Raw genomic sequence first — 25917 nt, forward strand, 5'->3', positions numbered from 1 at the left:
CTACAAGCTCAGCTTGTAAATCGGCTATTTCCAAATGGTCGAAATGTATATAGGGCTGAAGTGGTTACTGTCTGTTTTGTAATAATAATCAAAATGTACACAGTAACTAGTAACTAATGTCATAATATAATGATACAATGAATGTATTGGAAGGTGCCTCTGAGATGTAGTGTATAGTAGAAGTAAAAGACTGAAAATTGGAAATACTTAGTTACTTTACACCACTGGCAATGACAAAACCTAACTTGAGTTGGGTCTGTGCTAGGACAGCTTTTAGAGTTACTAAAGCTGACTTGAGTTGGGTCTGTGCTAGGACAGCTTTTAGAGTTACTAAAGCTGACTTGAGTTGGGTCTGTGCTAGGACAGCTCTTAGATTTACTAAAGCTGACTTGAGTTGGGTCTGTGCTAGGACAGCTCTTAGAGTTACTAAAGCTGACTTGAGTTGGGTCTGTGCTAGGACAGCTCTTAGATTTACTAAAGCTGACTTGAGTTGGGTCTGTGCTAGGACAGCTCTTAGATTTACTAAAGCTGACTTGAGTTGGGTCTGTGCTAGGACAGCTCTTAGATTTACTAAAGCTGACTTGAGTTGGGTCTGTGCTAGGACAGCTCTTAGATTTACTAAAGCTGACTTGAGTTGGGTCTGTGCTAGGACAGCTCTTAGAGTTACTAAAGCTGACTTGAGTTGGGACTGTGCTAGGACAGCTTTTAGTTTCTAAACCTACACCAAATCAGTGTTGATTTCGTCGACTAGTAGTATGACTAAAAATGTTTGTCGACTACCTTTTTTCTCTGACGAAAACTAAATGGAAACTAAATGAAAACTAAGCTATGTTGATAAAACTGAGACTAAATATATTGACAATTTTGTCAACAAATAAAAACTATAGACGTTAGGAAGGGACTAGTGGACAAGAGATCCAGTAGCACACAACGCGTCGCACTGCGACGCGTTGTGAGCTTGTAGATATGCTATTTTCAGCAAGCGTAAAATCAATCATTACGACGGCATCAAGGCCCGCCAAAATACATTTTAGTCGACTAAATCAACTGTAGATTTAGTCGACTAAAATCTTATGATATTGAATCGATTTTTTTTTACCCAGTTGTTGAGCTATCACTAGCATGGATGTAGTAACATCCAGTAGAGGGCAGTAGAGAGGCACTTCTGCCTCAGACTGCACTAAAGTAGTGAAATTAGCAGATCTACACTTGTTTTTTAAAGAATTAAAGGGGCACTGTTTTGGACATACACAGTTCCCACCTGACAGCAATGCTCCCGCATTGCTGTTCCCACGCACGCACCGCACGCGCGCGCGCACACACACACACACACACACACACACACACACACACACACACACACACACACACACACAGCTGTAATCCATGTTTTTTTGTGTGTGCAGGTGTTCTTCGCGTCGGTCCGTTCTGGAGGAAGTAGCCAGGTCTTCTTCATGACCCTAAACAGGAACTCCATGATGAATTGGTGAAGAGCATGCCCACTGGCCCTGCTGCCTCACTCCTCACCCATTGGCCAGCCTAGCAATCCATCTCAGCCCCGAGGCTCATCGCTCGCCAATCAAATCGACCGATGGACTAGAAAGGCCAGACCTTGAACTCTTATGACACTGGAGAGGCTAAAACACTGTAGAAATAAATGTCAAAGATATCGTAGAGAAGAAAACAAAATCAACTACAAATTAACAAAGACTTGATTCTAACTAAAGAGATATGTTACTATGGATACTCTGTTGGGACAAGCAGAAGCCATCACTGCGCAAGTGACTGGCAATACTGGTAATACTGGTGCCACTGGCTATGTTCTCTCTCTCTCTCTCTCTCTCTCTCTGTGTTTCATTTTCAATGAGCCAGTACATTCAAAAGTCTTCAACAACCGTAGAACAAGTGTAGAAACACCCTATACCCCTCCCGCACCTTTCCTTGTGTCCTACCTCCTCTGGTTGTCTTCTACCCCCCCCCCCTCCTCGACCCATCCCAGAATGGGAACAAAAGATAAATCAAATGTGGACATACAGTAGAGTAGTATAGAAATGGACAACATGGTCATGCGATTGAGTGGAGGGGAGGGACCTCGAGTCAAGTCCCCCCCCGAAACGCGGCGGGTCTGCCTGATTTGTTTTCCATCGTCTACCTGTCTCTTCCTCACTCACTTCTCCTCGCCGTCCTCTCCCTCTGTCTGACACCACAAACAACACCACAACCAAATGTGAGGTCAGAATCCAGAGGGGGGAAGGTGTGGTGGTGGTGCGACCGTATGCAAAGATGAAACCTGCGTCCCTTTAAGATGTCATCAACACCCAGATCCTGTCCTCATGCTCCCCCCCTCCGACTCTTCCTCCTCCCCTTCGATCCCTCTCTTCTTAACTCTCAAGACTTTTAAAAACTCTGAAGGTGCTGCATCAGTTATACTGTAACATTAACATGAACAAAATGAGAGCGTCATTCTGTTCATCACAAATGTTTTTTTTTCTTCTTTCTTTTCTTTTTGTTTGTTCTTGCCTGTGTAACAGTTTGGAGGCACTCTCAGCGTCCAAAACTTGTTGAATTGTACAGCACATCTATATATCTATGATTCAGGAGTGTGTGTGTGTGTGTGTGTGTGTGTGTGTGTGTGTGTGTGTGTGTGTGTGTGTGTGTGTGTGTGTGTGTGTGTGTGTGTGTGTGTGTGTGTGTGTGTGTGTGTGTGTGTGTGTGTGTGTGTGTGTGTGTGTGTGTGTGTGTGTGTGTGTGTGCGCACATGCTCTCGAGTGCATGTGTGGGACTGTATGGTGAAATGCCAGAGACAGAACAGAAAGTGATGTTCCCACCTGAATCAGCGACATCAGCATCCTAACGTGACATTGGAATAAGTGTCCGGATTTAAAAAAAGGAAAAACAAAAAAGAATGAAGCCACATTGTCTGTGTGCACGAACTTCACTTCACCCTGGCACTGAGAAAGTGTTATTGGGTTATATTGTATTTACATGCACAAACATGGTTCTGGGATGCTGTGGCCTAAGTTCAGAGCCCTGCATAATGGAACGCAAGGTTACTTTCATAACCCTGGCTCTCCAAAGCGAGTATTTGAAAGAGACCACCACATGTAGCAGTAAAGCTTGAGTTATACTTTGTCGTACGACTGTGTCGCAAACTACGATGGAGTATAAATTGAGCTTAAGCCTGGATGAGCTCATATTTTCATAGAGAAACCTGATGAAGACAGAGGGGATGCTGGGATAGCATGAATATGCCGTCTTAGCAGGCATACTAGCACATCAAACTAGCGTTTTCCATGTATTGTTGGGTTTGGCTGTCTCAGTCTGTCCTTTTCTATGGTGAAATACTGTTGCTGTCGGGTGGAAACCGCATATGTCCCAAACTGTTACTTTTCAGGATTCAAATAAAAAAATGGACGATCTATCAAAATGCGTCGTAGATCAGATATCAGCTATTTTTGCTTCTGTGTGACACTGTAGTATGAAGAAGTAGGGCATTAATTTAGGAAAAACATAAAACGTTTAAATAAGGAGATAAGGGGTTTCTGCCAGAAAGCAACAATATTCTGGTGTGCTGCTCTATTCATGAACAAGCTCTGAACAGGAAAACCCTGTTTTAATCCATCTCTCAAGATTGTACAAATGTCACCCAGAAATGGGTCCCATTTATACACTCTCGGGAGTTAAATTAGCACTCTGTTTTTACAGTGTGAGGATGTGTGTTTACGGAGTATATAGAATATCATCTTTAACTGGGATATTGACTTGTATCGGTAGTGTGAAAGCACTTGAAAACATACAAGGCAAGATTCTGAGTTAATTTAACTCTGAAATTGTAAACTGGTAAATTCTTACATTTTAAGAGTTACATTAAACCTGTATTGTACTGTGTACAAGGCATTCTCCAGTCACGCTCCTTCCTTGTTTGACCACTCCTTATGCTTAATTTCGGCCAGTGGTTTTCAACCTGTGGGCCTAGACTAGAGGGTATGCGTGTGACATCATCATCATACCCAGAAGTTATGCGGGAACACCTGCGGAGTGCCAAAAACCTACTTTATGGCCTTGACAGCTCATACATCCAAAAGAGAAAAGTCCTATCTGATTGCATTAAACGGCGTTAACCAACCTTAAAATCACCTTGCCACTCACTTTACCACCCACTCACTTTATGCATGCGCATACCCTCTATTGGCAAAACACTAATATTTTTATATTTTAAAATTAAAAGCAATAAAGAAACAATTTCATGTATTTCAACAGTTTTCATTCGAAAATGCATGCGGGCCACCTATCTGACCACTTAACACGGCAGCCTTTGTTTGGGCTTTTGGCCTTTGGGCGGATAGGTGGGCCACAAACACTGAAGATTTTCAAGTGGCCCTGAAAAGGTTGAGAACCACTGATTTAGGCTGTACTTGTGGCATCGTGTAGTAGATCTACAAGCTCACATCATGTTGCGATGCCCCGTTGTGAGCTTGTATATCTGCTGTACCAGCGCACAACACAAGTATAAATCAGGTTTTCTTTTGGCTCCTGTTTGTACAGTGCCTAGCATGACATAAGCAAAAAATGTATGAAACCGCGGCCAACAAATTACTATTATTGTTGTTGTTGACTGTACTTCACACATTTTCCTTGTGTTGTAATTTCATTTCTTAACATGATTATGATGTCTCTGTAATGGAGATTAACATTTATGACCTTAAGATAACTTTTGAAAGAGTAGGCCTACTAGATTTGTGTTTTTTTTTATCATCATTTGTCTTTGTGCCATCATTAACCGATATTGTTTAAATAATGTGAGTGGGCTATTAACCCATGCAGTACTCCATCAGCCCTTTTAGAAAACGTAACATTTGCCATAGTTGCGATGCAGAGGAGAACCCTGGGAAATGTAGGTGTCATTATTTCGACCAGCGGACATGTTTTCTGGTTAACAGAAAACCTTACAGTAGTGCAACACATAAGATCCAAACAATTCAAGTTATCCAACAAAGTAAAACAAATATATGATTTTAAATGTTTATGTCTTTCTTTACACGTATCAAAAGTAAGCCATTCTGTCCTGTTGTGTTGTTAAGGCCACCTTTATGTGGAGCATCAGGTTAGGTTTACTGGTCAAGTCACTGTTGAGGGGAGCAGGCTAGAGTTTTTAGCAATAAAGAGCCATGCTGATCACAAGTGCTGTCTTTCCTCCCCCCCCGTGTGTATGTGTGTATGTGTGTGTGGGGCAGTGGGCAACAGGCAGTGGATCTGTGTCAATCCTCAACCCTATATCTGTCCATCATGATGGTCACTCGTCTCATCGGTAAGGCTGACGGTCATTACATACCGAGGTTTCTTCTTTAAAAAACACTGTACAATTAATTCTTTTTTCTCTCTCTCTCTCTCTCTCTCTCTCCTTTTGTTTGTTCAAAATTTAGTTTTCTTCATCTGGAATGAGCATTAACTAACATGCTGTTTTTGTTTGGGTTTATTTGTTTTGTAAAAGAAATGCTGTAAGAGAGAAATAAATGAAACTATAGAACATGAATCCGTAATGTCTTATGTCTGTATACAGCACATGCATGTGTGTGTGTGTGTGTGTGTGTCCATCTGTGTTGGATCAGACCAGACACAATACAGTGTATAATGCACTGATATAGTGCACTGTACATGATGGCTATAGCATTTATACATCGCACGGTGGCTGCTGTCATGTCTCAAAGATAGCTGATCTACAAGCTCACAACGCATCTCAAAGCAATGTAATGTATGTGTATAATTTATTGTATTTGTTTCATGTTAGGTGTGTTGCCTACACAATCAGGACCTCCATCTTTCCCTTAATCTTCAGATAGGACCTGTCTTTAACAAGTAAGACGCGCAAACGCGTGAAGCGAACGCAGCTTGTGTGTGTGTGGTTGTGTGTGCGTGTGTGTGTGTGTGTGTGTGTGTGTGTGTGTGTGTGTGCGCGTGTGCGTGTGCGTGTGTGTGTGTGTGTGTGTGTGTGTGTGTGTGTGTGTGTGTGTGTGTGTGTGCTACAGCTGCGCCCTGTGTGTGTGTGTGCTACAGCTGCGCCCTCTGGTGGCGGGCGGGTGGTGTAACAGTGGGACAGACACACACACACAGACACACACACACACACACACACACACACACACACACACACAGACACACACACAGACATTCAGCCCTTGCTGTCATAGTAAGTGGCTCACTGCGTTCGCAATTAATCTATTACCCACTGCACTTTATGGTTGGGTATTGTAATTTGACCTGGCCGTGTCCATGGTTGTTGTCTGTGTGTCTGTACTGTATGTATAGTGGACAAAATAACTCATGTTCAAACAACTGCTGATGCCTGACACTTGATTGGGATGATCATACCCTGAACATTCCAAGGTTCCTGTCAAATGCTGCAAGAGTGAACAATAATCAATAGGTTATATTTACACACAACTATTTACACACTTGCAGAGACACATCTGTGCATGACATGTGCACATACATACAAACAGGCAAACAACACAGACATGGGGTATACACAATCAATGGAATAGGCACAAATTGTAATAGAGAAATCTTATTTTATATAATGGCCCATAGCACTTACCCTAACCCCTTAGATAGCATTTCTGTTGGCTTAGATAGCATTTGACACATACTTATAGCATGTTATGTAGACAGCACTATAATTGTATTGTATATAGTCATAGCACGCCATAGTACATATGTATAGCATAGTAGTGAATATGTATAGTTTATTATGTATAGTGTATGTATAGTTTCATCATATAGATATTCCACTGTTACCTTCTTAGCTTACGCATGTTTCATGATGAATGCTTTTATGTGATGTATTCCCATGCTTTTGTTCTTGCTTAAATGTAAGTCGCTCTGGATTAAGAGCGTCTGCTAAATGCCTAAATTGAAATTGTAATTGTAATATTCTTTGATGGGGGTGGGGTGTTATTATCCACCCCAAATAAATGTGTCACTACTATGTGATCTTTTTTCCCCTTTTTTCTCCCATAATCCTAATGGATATTAACAGCGTATGCACATGGACTCTGTTTGAACTTTAGTTAAAAAAGAAAAGAAAAGTTGCTACTTTTATTGTTTTAGACAGCATGCCTTTACCCGGTATCCTAGTTTCTTTGAGGGACTACTTTTGTTCTCGCTCTAATTATTTGACTGTTTACCTTGTTTGTTGACTAGAGTTCATGCCCACTCTGCTGCTTAAGCCTATGGATTTCAATGTCTGCTAAATCAGCGGTTCTCAAGCCTTTTTGTCTCAGTTCACCCCCCATGACATTTTCATCCACAGCACCCCTGAATTATATTGTTTTTTATAGAACCTTACATTTATTTCATATTATGGTGCGTAAATATGCAAATCTTTCCCCTAACATATAGTATGTCATGAGGGAAGTATGAGAGAATGGCAGTTTCCATTTAGGACAGATTCAAAATAACGAAAGAGATTTGGTGTAGATCGAAAAGGAATGCACCAAGTACAGTGCAACTGTACGTTTGAGGGTCTGCCTGCTTAAAGGGATGAATTCATAATATTATCAAAGTATTCTGCGTCACCCCCACGGCACCCACTCTGAGAAACTCTGCTAAATGCCCAAATTGTAAATGGTGATACTGTAAGTGTGAGTGTGTACCTGTTTCTATGTGCATTCTGTTATGCAAGTGTGTGTTTTTGCACCAGCAGAGATCCAAGGCCAGTGACCCTCAGACTTTGTTCCGTCCCTCGGAGGTATATCATTAACCCTAAACCTGTGTGTTTTGCTGCTTGTGTGTATTTGTAAGATAGAGGGTGCTAAGTGCTGTCCAGATGTCCTCACTAGAGAGCTAACACCATGTAAACCAAATCAGCAACACTGCATTTGATATCAGTATTATCCGTGGCACTATGCTGCTGTTACTGTACATTACATTTGAGATTTTAGATATTTCAAACTCTACTGTACAGCACTTGAATAGAATAGAATACAGGTACACACACTTAGATCTATGCGTAATTCACTTTATAGCATAGATCTAAGTGTGGAAATATCTTCTATCAGTGTGGAGGCAAAGGTTTAGCTGGGTTGAAGGGGCTGGTCAGCCTGCCATAAAACCCACGTCACCTAATAAAATGTGCTGTATATTATGCTTAATGGCTGTGATTAATGATTCTTTTTTTGTTTTTGCTTTGCAGGCATATATTGATTTTCTTATCTACAGGTTGTGTATTCATAGGAAATTAATTTTTGACAGCAGACATGTGCGTGCATGTGCATTTCTGAGAGTCTGCATGTCCTTTAATAATCTGTGTGTGTGTGTGTGTGTGTGTGTGTGTGTGTGTGTGTGTGTGTGTGTGTGTGTGTGTGTGTGTGTGTGTGTGTGTGTGTGTGTGTGTGTGTGTGTGTGTGTGTGTGTGTGTGTGTGTGTGTGTGTGTGTGCGTGCGCGCGTGTGTGTGTGTGTGTGTGTGTGTGTGTGTAGATTAGAACGTGGACAGAGCGTGATCCAATGTGGAGGCTTCACTGATGATTACCTGAGGGTGTCTGAGAGAGGGGGGGGGGCTGAGGACACAAAGACACATGCACGCTCTCTCTCTCACACACACACACACACACACACACACACGCACACACGCACACCCGCACCCACTGACCCATTGTCTCTGGGAAGGTTTACACTCATGGAGTCGTCAGGAGGAAAGGTAAGATAATTCTTCACTAAAAGTTTTTAAACTTTCCAACCCAAATGTGTAATCTGAGGCTGTAATGCACATACAATCTGTACAGCTAGATGTTACAGATCAAGAACATAAGCTTGTCAGTGTTTTGCACAGGGTGACTTAATGATTGTCATGTCATTTTTTATAACATACTTTTTTATTACAAAAAGTATTTTGGTAACAGTGTTGAGCTGAAGAGTATCATATCAAATGACAGCAAATTAAATATTTATTATGACAGTCACATAAATCAAATAAATGTTTGAGTCATTAAAATGATCACGTTTATGAATCTACTTCTGACAGCCTGCAGAGGCAGAGAATATCCTTTTTCCTGAAGGGGTATAAGAATAGCAAGCATATGCATTTGTGTGTATCTTTTTTTTTTTTTTTTTTTTTATCCCACGATTTTTGTAACCCATTTTTCACCCCTGTGTCAATCATCTAATGTGATCCTGGGCTCTACACACCCTCCGCCACCCTGGGGAGAGCAACGGACTGTGTGTATTTCTCTATGTGTGTCTGTGTTTGCCTTTCTGGAAATGCATATGCATACACTGTCTGTGTGTGTCTCTGCATGTGTGAATGTTTGTATGTAAATATAGACTATCGATTACTAGGGGTGAGACGATTCACTTACCTCCCGATTCGATACAATATCGATACCTAGTCGATTCGATTTATATTGCGATTCTTAAATATATTGTGATTTCTTTGTGTGTTTTTTCCAATTTACTTTGCTTTTATTATACTAGAACATTTTAAAACAATTCTAAACTATATACTGTAGTGTAGACCATGATAAGTTAAATCATACACTTCAATGCAGACAGATATATATTGCGATTCTTAAATATTTTGTAATTTATTGTGATTTCTTTACTTTGCTTTTATTATACTAGAACATTTTAAAACAATTCTACAAATATAAACCATGAAAAGTTAAATCATACGTCAGTCTTTCTGACATGAAAAAAAAAGAAAGAAGAAATAAATAAAAATCTATTCAGAACTTTGCTTTGTTTTTACGATTATTCGTTTTTGTATTGATTACTGTTGTTCACTTTTTCAGCAGTTGACAGGGACCTTAGCAGTGGCTGTCTTCACTGCAGCCCTGGGGTCCCTGCAATATGGCTACAGTCTGGGAGTTATCAACGCCCCACAGAAGGTACTGTATTCATACAAAGGGAACAATAGCATTGATAAATAATGTGTTGCCACCTACTTGTAAATAATACAGCTACTGTACAGCTATAGCTACAGTAGATACTATACACCTGGGGTTGCAAGCATCTTGTTCTATCTATCCCTGCCAGGATGGAGGACGGAGATTATGTTTTCGCCATGGGAATTTGTTGCCCCCAGCGTGTGTGTGTATGTGTCACACCACAGAATTTGGGTTTTATTTAGGGGTGCCAGACAATTTTTTGGGGGGTTAGGGACACAAGGTTATACTAACTATAAGTAAATCAGTACAAATCTACACTCTATATTGAGCAAGATATGAACATTGATAAGATCATAGTCAAAATATGACAGATACTTACTTACTCAATAAGTACAAAAAGCTATAGTATCAATTCCCTGATGAGATCATAGAAAATAAATAACAATAATTAAGATATACCATTACTATGCGAGTGCAATTCAACAACCCTGTTTTATATCAGTTATATGATCAGTGCAAGTTGCCCTGATCATATAACTGATATCTCTAGACTGATTAGCATCATACTTTACATAATGTTTACTGCACAGTGCCAGTAGGAGTAGGCCAAGGAAGATTCTTCAAATCGGCCTCATGGTCACTACTACTAGGAGACCCACATTGCTGTTCCCGGCATTTTGGCCTACTCTTGGACCCTTCTTTCATCCTGGATTCCTTAGATCACCATCATTCAGTAACTACTGTATGTGGGTTAAGGCTTATTGCGCCCTTAGGTCACATTTACTATGAAAACCTGCATCTCACGTCAGTTGGTTGAGCTCCATATATGGTCACGCCTCGTGACATGACGCCTCCATATATGGTCACACCTTGTGACATCACGTCTCCATATATGGTCACGCCCCGTGACATCACGCCTCGTGACACGTCACGCCACCATAATGGCCATCTGCAATGTGCATATATGAAGATCACAACTCTAACCTCACCTAACCCTGGATAGCCATACATGGAGAAGACTGGATCATTACCTAGATCTGCATATATGGAGCCGGCCAGCAACTCAGGTCAAGTTTGAATTGAAATAAAGGTACTGTTGTTCCTGGACAAAAGTGGTAGTGCCATATTATTTTAACTAACATGCCACTTCACGTTTTGGCCTATAACTCTTGAACTGAATGTCACACAGTCAAAACTAGAAAAGTGCGCTTCACAGAGCGCAGATCTCCGACAGTCCGGGTTTACTACCCACTGTTCCCAATCCATGCTAATTAGAACATGGATTTAGTGACAAATGTCACCCATATATACTGATCATACTGTACATGCACAGATACCGCAATAGCTGCTGCTGTTCATTGGAGTGAACAATATTGTAGCCTGCATGGCTTTGGCTGATAAACTGATGAACTTGGATTCACTCTCGCTTCCTCACCGGTATCAGTCTGGACTTCATCCCATAGGTAGTTTGCAAAGTCTGCCAAGGCATGCTTTGACAGACGGACTCATCTAGCCAATCAGCGTAACAAAAAGCTGACGTCATCACAGTGCTAGCGCTAGTGCTAGTAGGCCTACTTGAAAGATACAGCAATAAATAACAACAATGTCTATTTTGTTTAGTTTCTACTTTCTACGTATGTAAGCTATGTCGGATATGTACAGTATATATATGTTGGCGTCTATATCTGAACTAACTACACTTTTGTATCGTTTCTGTTGAAACTTAAACTTCTGTTGAGGCCATTGTTTGAAAGTACTGCAGCATGTACAGTATGTTACATCACCATATACACATGGACCAATCAAGAGGCTGCTTTTAACTGTTGTACGGCAGTTGAAATGCAGTCATTGATTGGCAATCATTTCTAATTTCTCCAGCTTCCACATACTTTGTGCCTATGGGCTGAAGTCCAGACTCATAGGGGGCCTCCCCACGTCAGTGAATCCATGCTGTGTCTCTGTCCAGACTCATAGCGGGCCTCCCCACGTCAGTGAATCCATGCTGTGTCTCTGGCCAAAGCCAGCCGCCAGGCTAATATTGATCCAGTCAAGCCATGCCTCCTAATACAGCATGTACTGCAGCAGGAGGTCAAAACTCACCACAATCTCAACCAATGTTCACGCGGTTTGGTTTGTTACAAATATCAGTCATGTACAGTATAAGCACCCATTTATAGTTTGTCTCCATTCCTGAGATATCACTGACCTTGATTGTGACCTTGACCTTTGACTTTATTGACCCAAACGTTATCGACCTCTGTCACAGTTATCAACCTCTTTCTGTCGGTTCACGGACAGACCATAGACTGTAAAGAAATATGGACAAAGCGTTCTCCGGGTCTGATACTGTATGGACGTAAGATGAAGCCTGTCAGTCCTTGAATTGTAAATCGCCATCTTTCTAGATCTGTTTGGGCCCAGCTGGCCATTGGCTGGCCCGGACAACCCCCTTCTTCTTCGTTGGTTTTTATTTTGACTCGAGCGGGGGGTGGATCCCGATCATAGACTGTAAAGGTAGCCACGCCCCTCAGAACATACTCGACTTTATGGTCATTTTTTTTGTCATCAAAGTTTTTTAATGATTTTTCAATAAAGCATACAAAATTCACATGACTTACACAAAAGAAAAATACAAGAAAAAGCACACTCTGTTGTTGACACTCGTGATTATGTCATTATGTAATGTATAGATACAAATTGTTACTGCAACAATCCTTTGATATATAAATAAAAGTAGTCCCATATCTCATGGAACTTCCCTTTGACGTTGTTCCTCCTGGCTATTGAGTATTCAAAGGATGCAGTTTCAGTCATAAGTTGGGTCACTTAAAAAAAAAAAATGGGACCATAATTTTCCAAAAAGAATATTATGACATGAGAAATTATAGACTTTAAACTAGTGACTGGAAGCAGAAAGTATTCATGACCATGTTTATTAAGGTAATACAGTCTAGGTGAAGTTGGGCCCAAATACATGGACCTCTATGGAGCTATGGGGTTTTTTGGGCCCAGTGACAGCGCCACAACAGGCCATTATATGAACTTTCAGGAAGTCAGGATTTCACACTGGCTTCAGAAACTATTGGCTTCACTGCCCCCCTGGGACAGACAGACGCATGCTGGAGGTAAATAGTAAAATACCAGTGGGAGAGAACAAGACAAAACTAGAGCGAAAGTCCCCGCCAGGCCGGATTGCCTATACCCAAAGCTTTGCAGCAAATATAAAAATAGTTAAACAGGCTGATTTGAGTGCATGCATGCTTGTCTGTGTGTCCGCCCTGTGCATTTGTCTATTAGCACGCACGCACGCACGCACACTCAATCACCTTTTGCTGATCAATCGATATGTCTCTTTCGCAGATCATTCAGGAGCATTATGGGCGGTCCCTGGGCGTGTGGTCAGAGAAGTCTGCCATCCCATCAGAAAACAACACGGAGCACCAAGAGCTTGCGCCAGTTGCAAGCGCCGCCGTGACCATGTATTGGTCTCTGTCTGTGGCAATCTTCTCCGTTGGAGGCATGGTTTCATCCTTTCTGGTGGGCTTCATTGGCGATCTGAGAGGGAGGTGAGAGCAGCCTCTCACCTTAATTCATGAACATTTTTGCTTTTTTGGAATGTTTTTTGAAAAACAATTGAAATAATATTGAATGTACAGTATAGGAAACAAAAAAAATTAAGGAACCCATAAAAATGTGTCCACGACCCACAAATGGGTCCCGGAGCAGTGGGGTCCGGGGACCTGTGAGCTCCAGGGGGTCTCCAGCTACACGGTTGCTAGGCTCAAATGGATCCTTATGGGTCTGTAACTCTGAGAATGTACAAATGTACATTTTTACACTCTAAATTGAGTTAACTAAATTAACACTGAGGGTTTTCAAATGTAGATTGGGGTCCTAGAGATAAAAATGTTTGAATGGGGTCAAATGCAGATGTTCCCAACCACTGGTAGCCTACTAGTACCACTGGTGGTACAAAGAGGAGTCGCCCAAAAAAGGAGAAAAAAGACAAAAGTGGAATGAAATATTTATATTACTACAGGTAGTTATTCTGACCAAGCAATTGGTTGAAATAGGCTATCTGTGCTGACAGCACACCTAGACGTTGATAGAAGATTTGAGAATGGATTAATCACATTAGAAATATCATCAGTTGTGCTGAGTAGTGATTAGACAGAGTTTTGTCAGAGCAGGAGCATTATTGGCTTAGGAATGGAACAAAGGGCAGGTATATATACGCTCCTGTATTTTAACATCAGTTATTATGGTGGTAGGCTACTTGGAGAGCCAGATATTTTCTGAGGTGGTACTTCAGTATAAAAAGGTTGGGAACCTCAAACCTTGAAATGAAAAAGGACCCCCAGCAGGCCAGAGTAGATGAGACGAGAGGAGGAGATGAGAGAAGGGATAAATATGTGCTCTCGTGTGTGTGTTTCAGAGTGAAGGGGATGCTGATGGTGAACGTGCTGGCTGTGGCTGCTGGTCTGTTGATGGGGTTGTGTAAAATGTGGAAACCTCACATCATGGTCATCTCAGGCCGTGCAGTCATGGGCTTCTACTGTGGTACACTGCCTATTATGACATGCCCAACATTGGGATGCTAGGGTTCATGTGGTCAGACTTATGATTGGTCCCTGACCAACCAACCAGCAGGCTCATTCCTCCTTGTTCCGCCCTTCGGGTTGTTTATGCTAAGTTTTCGAAACATTTAGGGAAAATATAATTATTTTGGACGAGCAAAGTGATAATAAAACACGTTATGCCCAGTCACTCTACTGCACCAGAGATGTTTCTTTTTTCTGAGGTTCAAAGTAAGAATTGAATACATTAAATATCAATGCGAAGTAGTGGATGCAGTTTGCAGAGAATGGATTTTTGTCCAACTAAGCAACAGCAAGCAATGGACGAGAATAGTGGCGGGCCTACGGGCGGGAGGCCACATTTATTATTACACTGGGCTTACACTGAATTAAACTGTGAATGTAGAAGGTCCCAGGTTCGAGCCCCAGTAATGTGCCGAGGTGTCCCTGAGCAAGACACTCAACCCCCGTGTTGTTGTTTGTTTGTGTTTAAGGCTTGACGTCAGGGCTGGTGCCTATGTACATAGGAGAGATAGCTCCGAAGGCCTATAGAGGAGCTCTGGGTACACTACACCAGCTGGCTATAGTCACCGGTATCTTAATAAGCCAGGTGACTGACACACACACACACACGCACGCACGCACGCACGCACGCACACACACACACACACACACACACACACACACACACACACACACACACACACACACTAGATACGTATTGTGTGTGTGTGTGACTGTGTGTGCGCAGTGTGTTACGCATGTGAGTATACATACAGTATGTGTGTGTGCGGTGTATCTGTGAGTATGTTTTATGTGTGCAAGTGCTTTTGTGAGCTCACTGCACACGTGTACATACATAATTATGTACTGTATGTGTGCTGGCGGGTTTGTCTGTATGTGTGTGTACTGTAGGTGATAGGCTTGGATTTCCTGCTTGGTAATGATGTGATGTGGCCCCTGCTGCTGGGACTGTCTGGGGCCCCAGCACTCTTACAGTCTCTCCTGCTGCCTTTCTGCCCCGAGAGCCCTCGATACCTGTACATCAAACTGGGCAAGGAGAACGAGGCCCGCAAGAGTAAGAGACACATACTGTACAGTACAAAGCACATTTGCATGATAAAACAAATACCTACCACTGTGGTACTCAAATGTTTTTATTCCAAGGACACCTATAACTCAGAGAGTGTACAAATTAGAGCTGCCTGACTGACAGTCACTGGACCCCAATTTGAGAATCACTCCGCACTCCCACTCCAAAGGTGCTATAACATAAACACAGACACTGATTTTCTTTCTCACTAGTTGCGCAAATGCGCACAGATGCTCCACTCGCGCACGTGAAAAAATTTTACGCTCTGGTTTGTCCTTGCTTGCGCATTGTCATTGAAATGCATTGACCAGACGTCTCTCTGTGTCCAGGTTTGGCAAGAACAGTCTTGCAAAAACCTGTGCGTGCAATTTAGCACATGGGAGTGAGGACGCTTTTTGGTGTGTTCCAGGTGTTAGGCTTCTACTACAAATCACAGAGCCGCCTTATTATTCTCATGCTCCTGCTCTTCTACCTCTCTCCTCTTTCCCTCTATCATCTTCCTCTGTCTTCCACTCCCCCTCCCTCCCTTCTATACCATTTTATCTGTCATCCTTCTCTTGTGACTGTTTTCTGTCCCTCTTCTTGCCATTGATCCCTGGCTGTGTCCCTCTCTCTCCTTGTCAAGGCCTGCTTCGCTTCAAGGGGACGTATGACCCCACTCCTGATCTCGAGGAGATGAGGATAGAGAAGGAGGAGGCAGACAAGCAGGAGAGGGTCTCTATCCTCTCCTTGGTACGTCCCTATGGAAAAGACCACTGCTGGGCTGGAGGGAATGGCAAAAACAATCTTAGCCAAAGCAACTTACACAAGAGCAGAATTAGCTTACATTCCAATGTCACCAATATTACGAGCAAACAATAGCTGCAAATGGACAGCAGAGCATATAGAGCTTCTTGGAATACTTGAACGTTTGTGCAAGGAGCAGTAGGTGCATAATAGTGACACAATCTAATACAACAGCATTCAATTACCGGTACTTTATTTGTACAATGCAGGGAGGGATGGATGGATGGATGGATGCATGGATGAATAGATGAATAGATAGATAGTAAAAATCTAACAATATATTCTTTTAAATATATATGTGGAGGATCATCTTTTCTTTGCTTTTCTTTAGCATTATACTGTTTCCTTGAGTGGATTCTTTCTTTAACATATTGTGTCACATGCTCCTTTCTAGATACGATCCACTGTGTATAGACAGCAGCTGTTTGTGGCCCTCGTGATGCACCTCTCGCAGCAGTTCTCTGGCATCAATGCTGTGAGTAGAACAGTGGTTCACAAACTTTTTCATGTCAAGGACCCCCAAATTGACACTAATTAGCCCGCAGACCACCATTTGAAAAGATATGCCAGGGACCCCCATGCGAGAAGATTTTTACGGCTCTAGCAGTGATTCTCAACCTGTAATTTCAAGAACCCCCAGTTTGACCTGCATATTAATCTACGGACCCCCATTTAATGGCATTTATATCTCTGAGACCCCAATTTATATTGTAAAATCAATGTTAATTTAACTCTGAGAGTGTACAAATGGAACCAAATGGACCTGTTGGGGTCCATTTGGTTCCGTTTGCACACTGTGACAATTTAGTAATCTCTTTGTTTCTCTCTGGGAAGAGAGAAATGTAAATATGTTACTTAGTGAAAATAAATTGACAGACATTGACTGCTTATATTTGTCTCTCAGATCTTCTATTACTCGACAGACATCTTCGAGCGGGCTGGAGTCGGTAACCCAGTCTACGCCACCATTGGAGTAGGGGTCATCAATACAGTCTTCACTATGGTGTCTGTGAGTAGACGCACGCATGCACGCACACACGCACACACGCACGCACACACACAATTACGACTCACTGAGTCAAAGGTGGTTATTGAAATAAGGCAAAGGTGTTTAATGCCAAAAGGAAAGTTTTATTCCAGTATGGTTTGAGTGGCATACAATTTAGTGCTACAAAAGTGCTACAAAATGTGCTACAAGTGAGCAGGGCTGAGCAGGACCTAAAGCGAAGAACGAATCAAAAGTTACGTAATACTTTTTCCTAACAAAACCCTTCCCGAAATCTGACTACCTAACCTTATTAGCAATAAAAGAAAACCTAACTATATGACTACGCTATTCTTTTACCTAACTCAAAACAAAAATACAAAGTGAGGAACCTGCTTGACTACCTGGTGAAACTAACTAATACTTACTAATACTACCTGCTCTTGATCATAATACAATATGCACTTTAAACAGTATGTAGCAACTCTTACAAGATAGGACGTTAATCAGAGAATTAATGAATTTAAGGCACTATCTTTCCTGCGCGGAGGGCACGCTGTCTCTACTCTGTGCTAGAGTTTAAACTGAAATGACAGCGGCCAGGAGTGAAGCGATCAGGGTGGCTTTAAGCTGTCAGGTGGACTCAGATGGAGGAGCCGGTTGGATGCCGCAGGATTAGGAGCAGGCGACCAATGGAGCGTTAGGAATGCTCCCCACCAATGGCTGCGCTGACGGGGACGAATAAGCATAAACATATTTTATTATCACATCCTGACCACTGGTGTGATGAGGGTTGGCACTGTAGCAAAAACAAGGGGCACATGACAGTTACACATGCACACATAGCCTATTGCACTGAGGAAAAAACAAAAAAACAATGCATTTAAAGATAGACATGTGTATGTTCTAGGTGGCTCTGGTGGACAGGGCTGGCAGGCGCTCTCTGACTCTGGTTGGTCTTGCAGGGATGTGCTGCTGTGCCATTGCCATGACAGTGGGCCTCAACTTGCAGGTTTGTCTAGTCATCCTATAGCTTGTCTGTCTGTCAAAGGAAACACTCATTTGCTCCCTCCATTTGCAGGCTCCAGTTAACATCTGATCTGTAGAGTAGAACCTGTTCTTTTCTTTGTCATCTGCAATGCAATAGCAGAGGCTCATTGAGACCCCATCCCCTTTTTTCAAATTCCTCACTTTCTTCCTTCTGTTGCTATACTGTATATTTCAATTATTTCTATAGTTTTTACTTGAATCGACAACTTCTTTATTTGACAGATCGTTGTGTTTTAGCCACAAAATACGGCACCATTTCAGTGTGTACTTTGACGAGGATATCAGTGGCCCAGTGGGGTGAATCTTTTTTTGTTTTGCAGTTTATATGTATAACTTTTGATAATAATAATAATAATAACTATAACTGCACTCTGTCGAGTGCATACTTGCTTGTTGCACACTAGTAGGCCATAAATGGCCAACTAGTGCGCAAGCAGAGCGCGCAAGTCCTTTCGACCGCTGTAAACTGTCAAATCTCAGTATCTCTGTGAAGGAACGTTTGAAATGTATAATTTTTAGATGTAACTATTTGCTACCTACCTACTTTATGCATATAAACACCTAGTATTATTAAGTATGATTCAAGTTTCTATCTATATAAGTTTGGGTGAAGAGCTAGTCATACATATACACACCACGTACTCTGGTCCCAGCAGATCAGGCACAACTTGCTATTTTATTTTTACTGATTATGTATATAGTATACATATGACGTAAGAGATATGGTCATTTGTGGTCGTTTGGTCCCAGCAAAGCAGGCATATACTATATAGGCATATACTATATATAGTATATATATAGTATATAGGCATATACTATATACGTATACATATATACTATATAGAGTGTGTAGTTGTAAGTTGATTAGCGGTATACTGTGGTTACTTTGCGCCAAAAACCGTGACAGCTGTCCCGCCATTTGATGTTTATGCAAGAAAACAGCAAATCTGTGCCTGGTTTGCTGGGACCAAACGACCACAAATGACCATATTTCTTACATCATCATTGAGCTAGTCATACATATACATATACACACCACGTACTCTGGTCCCAGCAGATCAGGCACAATTTGCTATTTTATTTTTACTGATTATGTATATAGTATACGTATGACTAGCTGTAAATGATGACGTAAGAAATATGTATAGTATATATATAGTATATAGGCATATACTATAAACGTATACATATATACTATATAGAGTGTGTAGTTGTAAGTTGATTAGCGGTATACTGTGGTTACTTTGCGCCAAAAACCGTGACAGCTGTCCCGCCATTTGATGTTTATGCAAGAAAACAGCAAATCTGTGCCTGGTTTGCTGGGACCAAATGACCACAAATGACCATATTTCTTACGTCATCATTAAGAGCTAGTCATACATATACACACCACATACTCTGGTCCCAGCAGATCAGGCACAATTTGCTATTTTATTTTTACTGATTATGTATATAGTATACGTATGACTAGCTCTAAATGATGACGTAAGAAATATGGTCATTTGTGGTCATTTGGTCCCAGCAAAACAGGCACAGATTTGATGTTTTTCTGCATAAACATCCAATGGCGGGACAGCTGTCACGGCGGAAGAGACCGGGCGAAAACATTACTTGCGCGCTCTGCTTGCGCAAGTAATAATAACTAGAACTGCACTCTGTCGAGTGCCTACTTGCTTGTTGCACACAAGTAGGCCATGGCCTACTAGTGCGCAAGCAGAGCACGCAAGTACTGTCGACCGCTACAAACTGTCAAATCTCAGCTTCTCTGTGAAAAAAGAAAATGAATTACCTTCATGTTCTTCTGTTGAAGAACTGTTGAAGAACATGAAGGAACATGAAGGTAATTCTATTTAAGCATTTAAAATTCATTCTTTCGTTACGTAATTAACAACAATCAATTACGTAATGTTGTAATTAATACGGATGAGTGACGGCTTTCGATGGTGGCGTATATGTCGATCAGTGTCGGTTGGATTAAAGGAAATGCCTCTATGTATATGTATATGTAATTTGTAAATTGATTAGCGGTATACTGTGGTTACTTTGCGTATGCCCCGTTTGATGCGTATGTATCGTAGCAGCATATGACGTCAGGGTATAACTGGTACAACTAGCTCTCAATGATGATGTAATAAAGATGTAGATTAAAGGACCCAATGCCAGGGTGTAATTGGCTTGTTTACACCCTGGCATTTGCTTGTTGCACCCAAGTAGGCCATAAATTGCCTACTAGTGCGCAAGCAGAGCGTGCAAGTATGTATAACTGGCTCTCAATGGTGACGTAATAAAGATATGTTTCAGTGTCGGGTGGATTAAAGGAAATGCCTCTATTTATATATGTATAATGTAATTTGTAAGTTGATTAGCGGGTATACTGTGGTTACTTGGCATTTCCCTGGCATTGGTACATATCTTCATCACGTCATATGCTGGTACAAACTTTCAAATCTCAGCCTCTCTGTGAAGGAATGTTTACAATATTGAACTAGAACTGCACTCTGTCGAGTGCATACTTGCTTTTATTTTAATTTTAAATCTATTTCATGTTGGACTATAGTGATATTAATACTAAATCATGATCAGAGTAATATGTGTCTCTAACTTCAATTTCTATACTAATACTTTCACATTTGTTAAAATATACATGATCTAAAATATTTCCGTAATCTGTAGTTGGATTTGTATTTAATTGTTTAAAGCCTAATTTTGACATGTAGGTCTTTATACTTCTTTCTATCTCAGTATTATGGTCTTCATTGAAATCTCCTATTATCAAAATTGCAGAAGTCGGAGATGATATATACTTTACCATGTTTTCGAAAGGTCTGTTTTAGGTGATCTGTACATAAGTAAAGTACATAAAGTAGAACATATATATGTATGACAGAGCTAGTCATACACATACACACCACGTACTCTGGTCCCAGCAGATCAGGCACAATTTGGTATTTTATTTTTTATTGATTATGTATATAGTATACGTATGACTAGCTCTAAATGATGACGTAAGAAATATATATAGTATATATATATAGTATATAGGCATATACTATATATGTATACATATATACTCTATACTCTATACTGTATAAAGTGTGTAGTTGTAAGTTGATTAGCGGTATTCTGTGGTCACTTTGGTCCAAAAACCGTGACAGCTGTTCCGGCCATTTGAGGCTTACGCAGAAAAACATAAAATCTGTGCCCGTATTGCTGGACCAATGATGACGAAATGACCATATTTCTTACGTCATCATTTAGAGCTAGTCATACACGTATTTCTTACGTCATCATTTAGAGCTAGTCATACATCAAATCTGTGCCCGTATTGCTGGACCAATGATGACGAAATGACCATATTATATACTCTATACTGTATAAAGTGTGTAGTTGTAAGTTGATTAGCGGTATTCTGTGGTCACTTTGGTCCAAAAACCGTGACAGCTGTTCCGCCATTTGAGGCTTACGCAGAAAAACATCAAATCTGTGCCCGTATTGCTGGACCAATGATGACGAAATGACCATATTTCTTACGTCATCATTTAGAGCTAGTCATACACGTATGTGTATGACTAGCTCTAAATGATGACGTAAGAAATACGTGTATGACTAGCTCTAAATGATGACGTAAGAAATATGGTCATTTCGTCATCATTGGTCCAGCAATACGGGCACAGATTTGATGTTTTTCTGCGTAAGCCTCAAATGGCGGAACAGCTGTCACGACAAATGAGACAGGCCGACCACATTACTTGCGCGCTCTGCTTGCGCAAGTAATTATTAGGTTTAGCTATTTGCTACGTACCTTGCTTTTGGAGGAGAAAAAGTAGTATTTTGAAGTATGGTAATGATTACTTATGCCTGTTATGGCAGTGGTGTCAGATTACATACATGTATACATAGGGGCATTACCTTTAGTCCACCCGACACTGAAACATGTCATCGTTACGTCACCATCGATAACCAATTAGGCTATACCCTGGCATTGGTACATATATTCATCACGTCATATGCTCATATGTCTATATATGTATACGTATATGTATGTATATGTAATTTCTGAGTGATTAGTGGTATAATGTGGTTACTCGGGTGGTTTGATGCGTATGTCCCTGACACTGAAACATATCATCATTACGTCACCATCGTAAACCAATTATACCCTGGCATTGGTACATAATCTTCATCACGTCATGGGACATCCGCGGAAAACATACCTGCACGGTCTGCTTCCGTATGTCCGGGGCCAGCATATGACGTCATATCATATGCATTCTAAGGGACATTGGTACATATCTTCATCACGTCATGGGACATATGCTTCGCAGCATGACGGAAAACATACCTGCACGGTCAGCTTCGTGCCAGCATATGACGTCATATCATATCCTGGCCCCGGACATAAGCATCGTAGCACCTGACTGTTAAAATTACTTGCACGCTCTGCTTGCGCAAGTAATAACTAGAAAATACAAACAGTGTGTCCTCGAGTAGCTCGCTAAGTACAGTATGATGATGATGTATGATGTATAGACCTCCACATGTAGTTGGGAAATGGGAATGGGAACATGTGGGAAATGTGTCTTTGTCTTTCATATTCAGAATGATACCTAAAACAAATCATGGTTCTAACAACATCTTGTGGATATGCAAACCACTATGGATATAGGGCGCATGAGAAACACCCTAAACATGATAATTCTTGTTCTAAAAGTGACTTATGCCCTCTCCTCTTCAGAATGATTACTCATGGATGAGCTACGTCAGCATGTCTGCCATTTTCATGTTTGTCAGCTTCTTTGAAATTGGCCCTGGCCCTATCCCATGGTTCATAGTGGCTGAGCTGTTCAGCCAGGGACCTCGGCCGGCAGCCATTGCTTTGGCTGGCTGCTGCAACTGGACTAGCAACTTTATAGTTGGCATGACCTTCCCTTACATACAGGTGAGCAGTGAGCACACAAACATGCATGAAAACAAATGACCCCACACATACACATACACATACACAGCATGTATTCTTCTATTATTATTTTAATAGTTGTGTGCCCACTGAGCAATAGACAGCAATAGACGGCTATTCAAAATGCGACGGCCCTTTAGACAAATATTAGACGTCTATTAGACAAAGAAATGCTCATAGCTGGGTCCCAATTCGTTATAATCGTGCACTTGGTGACAAGTTTTAGATTTTTGGCATGGTGTTAGGTATGGTTAGGTTTTCAAAAACCATCCCAAACGAGTTTGCAATTAATCTAATATTAAATGGGTCAGTATATGGTTACAAATCAAAATAATTGATCAAAGTAACATTTCAATGGATTCTATTAGGGTATGCTAAATAACATACTAAAAATCTAGGAGAAAATCACTTCTGGAAAGGCATCATTTTCAAGATTGCGTCCACAATAGCTGCAAAATGCCTATAAAGCTGGGATTTAATATGTAAGAAATCATATCAATTATGCACTTGGTGAAAAGTTTTAGATATTTGGCATGATGTTAGGTATGGGCATAATGTTTTCAAAAAGCATCGCAAACAAGTTGGGCTCGCCCCCTAGTGGTCTGTTTGCAATTAATCCAATGCTGGCCTATTTAACATAGGATTCATTGCAAACGGACCACTAGGGGTTGTTATGCATTTCTATGTATTAAATCCCAGTTTATAGGCATTTTAAGCTCACGGCAGCCATCGTGGACGCCATCTTGAAAATGATGCCTTTCCAGAAGCTATTTTCACCCAAATCTTTAATATGTTAGCATACCCAATACTAATATAATCAATTGGAAAATCTCTTTTATCAATTTGTTTGGTTTTTAACCATATACTGACATACAGTATATACAGACCACTAGGGGGCGAGCCCAACTCGTTTGGTTTTTGAAAACCTTATAACCATACCTAACAGTACCATGCCAACAATCAAAAACTTGTCACCAAGTGCACGATCTTGTTGATTTTGGACGAATTGGGACCCAGCTATCAGTGGGTGGGTTTCCTTTGGATACACTGCTTTCCTTTCACGCCAAAACGGTACTATACAGTATACATATGTACAGTATACTTGGAGTTGGCCCTCGAGCGTCGCAATGTGGCTGCTCACTCCTAGGTAGTTGGGATTGGTCAGATGACAAATTTCCCCAACCTCTGAAGTTAGAGCTAAACAAATATAGATCTATGGGAAATGTATTATTTAATTAACACAACCATTGTATTTGTTTCCTCCAGGAATGGTTGGGGAATTATGTATTCATTCTGTTCGCTGGATTTCTCCTTGCCTTCACTGTGTTTACTTACCTTCGGGTACCTGAGACCAAAGGGAAAACCTTTGAAGAAATTGCCGCTGTATTCCAGAAGGGCAAGAAAAAGGTGCCCCCTGGACCCATAGCCGACACTGAACTGGAGAAACTCAAATCAGCCACGGACGCCTGAGCACAGTATTTGGCATTGTGCGTGTATGTCACACACATACATTAGGCTACTGTATGATGCATTACAGGCAAATGGGGGAACCCTGTTCAGACAGATTTATACTTAGTTACACGCCTGTGTCGTTCTCTGAACACATACCTACTATGTTCCCTCAGTTAAGGGTAGGGATGAGGTTAGTGTTAGTTTTGAGGGAACATTTTGGTGCACGATACAGTTCAACAAAGTATATTAAGCCCTTAGTGTTTGTATGTGGGAGGTCGTCCCTTGGAGCTTGTTAGGAATTCTATGCTTTCTCCAGGACAACTGAGCAGGTTATAGACAAGGGCCTTGAACTTCAGGTCCTCTGGTTAGAGGGCACTTCCCCCATCACCAATACAAATGTATTATATCTTTGCTGTCGGGAAGAAACCACCTAACTCTAAAATGTTCATTTTTCAGGAAATGAAAAATATCCTTTATTCAGGAAATAAAGAAAACCGTATACACCTGTATATATTTTTTAAAACAACTTTTGTCATTGGTTCAATATTTTCTTAATCATCACACGTAAAGGGTGTTCAATAGCACTGATTTATGCAAATGGAGTTAGGTGGTTTCCTCCCGACAGTGATAATATGTGCCTGTAAGCCTGTTGTTATGTACAGTATACTTTGTAAGCTAATACAGTAACTGAACATTATGATGAGAGACGTTTGTATATCTGGAGTTTTGTTTACATATCTGACACTAAGTTATCTCAAAACTATAAGCCTCTCTTCCAGTATTGGCTAATTTGCACACTGAAAGTCCAAATAAACTTTAGTCTGGTTTGACTGGTTATCAACCATACACAACTGAAACAATCTAATTTGTTTGCCGAAAGATTTATACAATGTATATTACCCAAATAAAATAAATTACATTATATATATATATATATATATATATATATATATATATAAAACATTGTGTTGTTTCATTTTTTTTGTGCTGCATTAAATCAGATTAATTTATCTAGTGGTTACAGTATATCCTCATCACAACACCCCCATCCATGGTGCTGATCAAGCATAATTATGTATAGTGCCGGTGGCAGTCAGTATTATGAGAAAATGAAGTTTTCTGCAGATAGGATTTC

The 25917-nt window shown here is 41.0% G+C and overlaps 2 protein-coding genes across 3 annotated transcripts in view; both read left to right on the forward strand.

Annotated features, from left to right (window-relative positions):
- The window catches only part of tnika (TRAF2 and NCK interacting kinase a), a 101461-nt gene extending 95932 nt beyond the window's left edge, over nucleotides 1-5529 (forward strand). For both annotated transcript variants that reach the window (XM_083791814.1, XM_083791815.1), the window contains one exon: nucleotides 1407-5529. In XM_083791814.1, coding sequence (XP_083647940.1) covers nucleotides 1407-1490 — 84 coding nt within the window. In that variant the 3' untranslated portion in view covers nucleotides 1491-5529. The remainder of the gene's footprint in view (nucleotides 1-1406) is intronic.
- A 3146-nt stretch (nucleotides 5530-8675) lies between these two features.
- On the forward strand, nucleotides 8676-24800 carry slc2a2 (solute carrier family 2 member 2; the record flags this gene model as incomplete). Its single annotated transcript, XM_083791661.1, has 12 exons — nucleotides 8676-8696; nucleotides 9787-9882; nucleotides 13243-13448; nucleotides 14318-14442; nucleotides 14954-15069; nucleotides 15375-15537; nucleotides 16178-16284; nucleotides 16733-16813; nucleotides 17243-17347; nucleotides 18234-18335; nucleotides 23109-23312; nucleotides 24597-24800. 12 exons carry the CDS (start codon nucleotides 8676-8678, stop codon nucleotides 24798-24800), a joined length of 1530 nt encoding a protein of 509 aa, XP_083647787.1.
- Between the last annotated feature and the right edge of the window lie 1117 nt (nucleotides 24801-25917).

This window comes from Protomyctophum parallelum (assembly GCF_964188405.1).
Source record: "Protomyctophum parallelum genome assembly, chromosome: 20".
In the NCBI taxonomy this organism is placed as follows: Eukaryota; Metazoa; Chordata; class Actinopteri; order Myctophiformes; family Myctophidae; genus Protomyctophum; species Protomyctophum parallelum.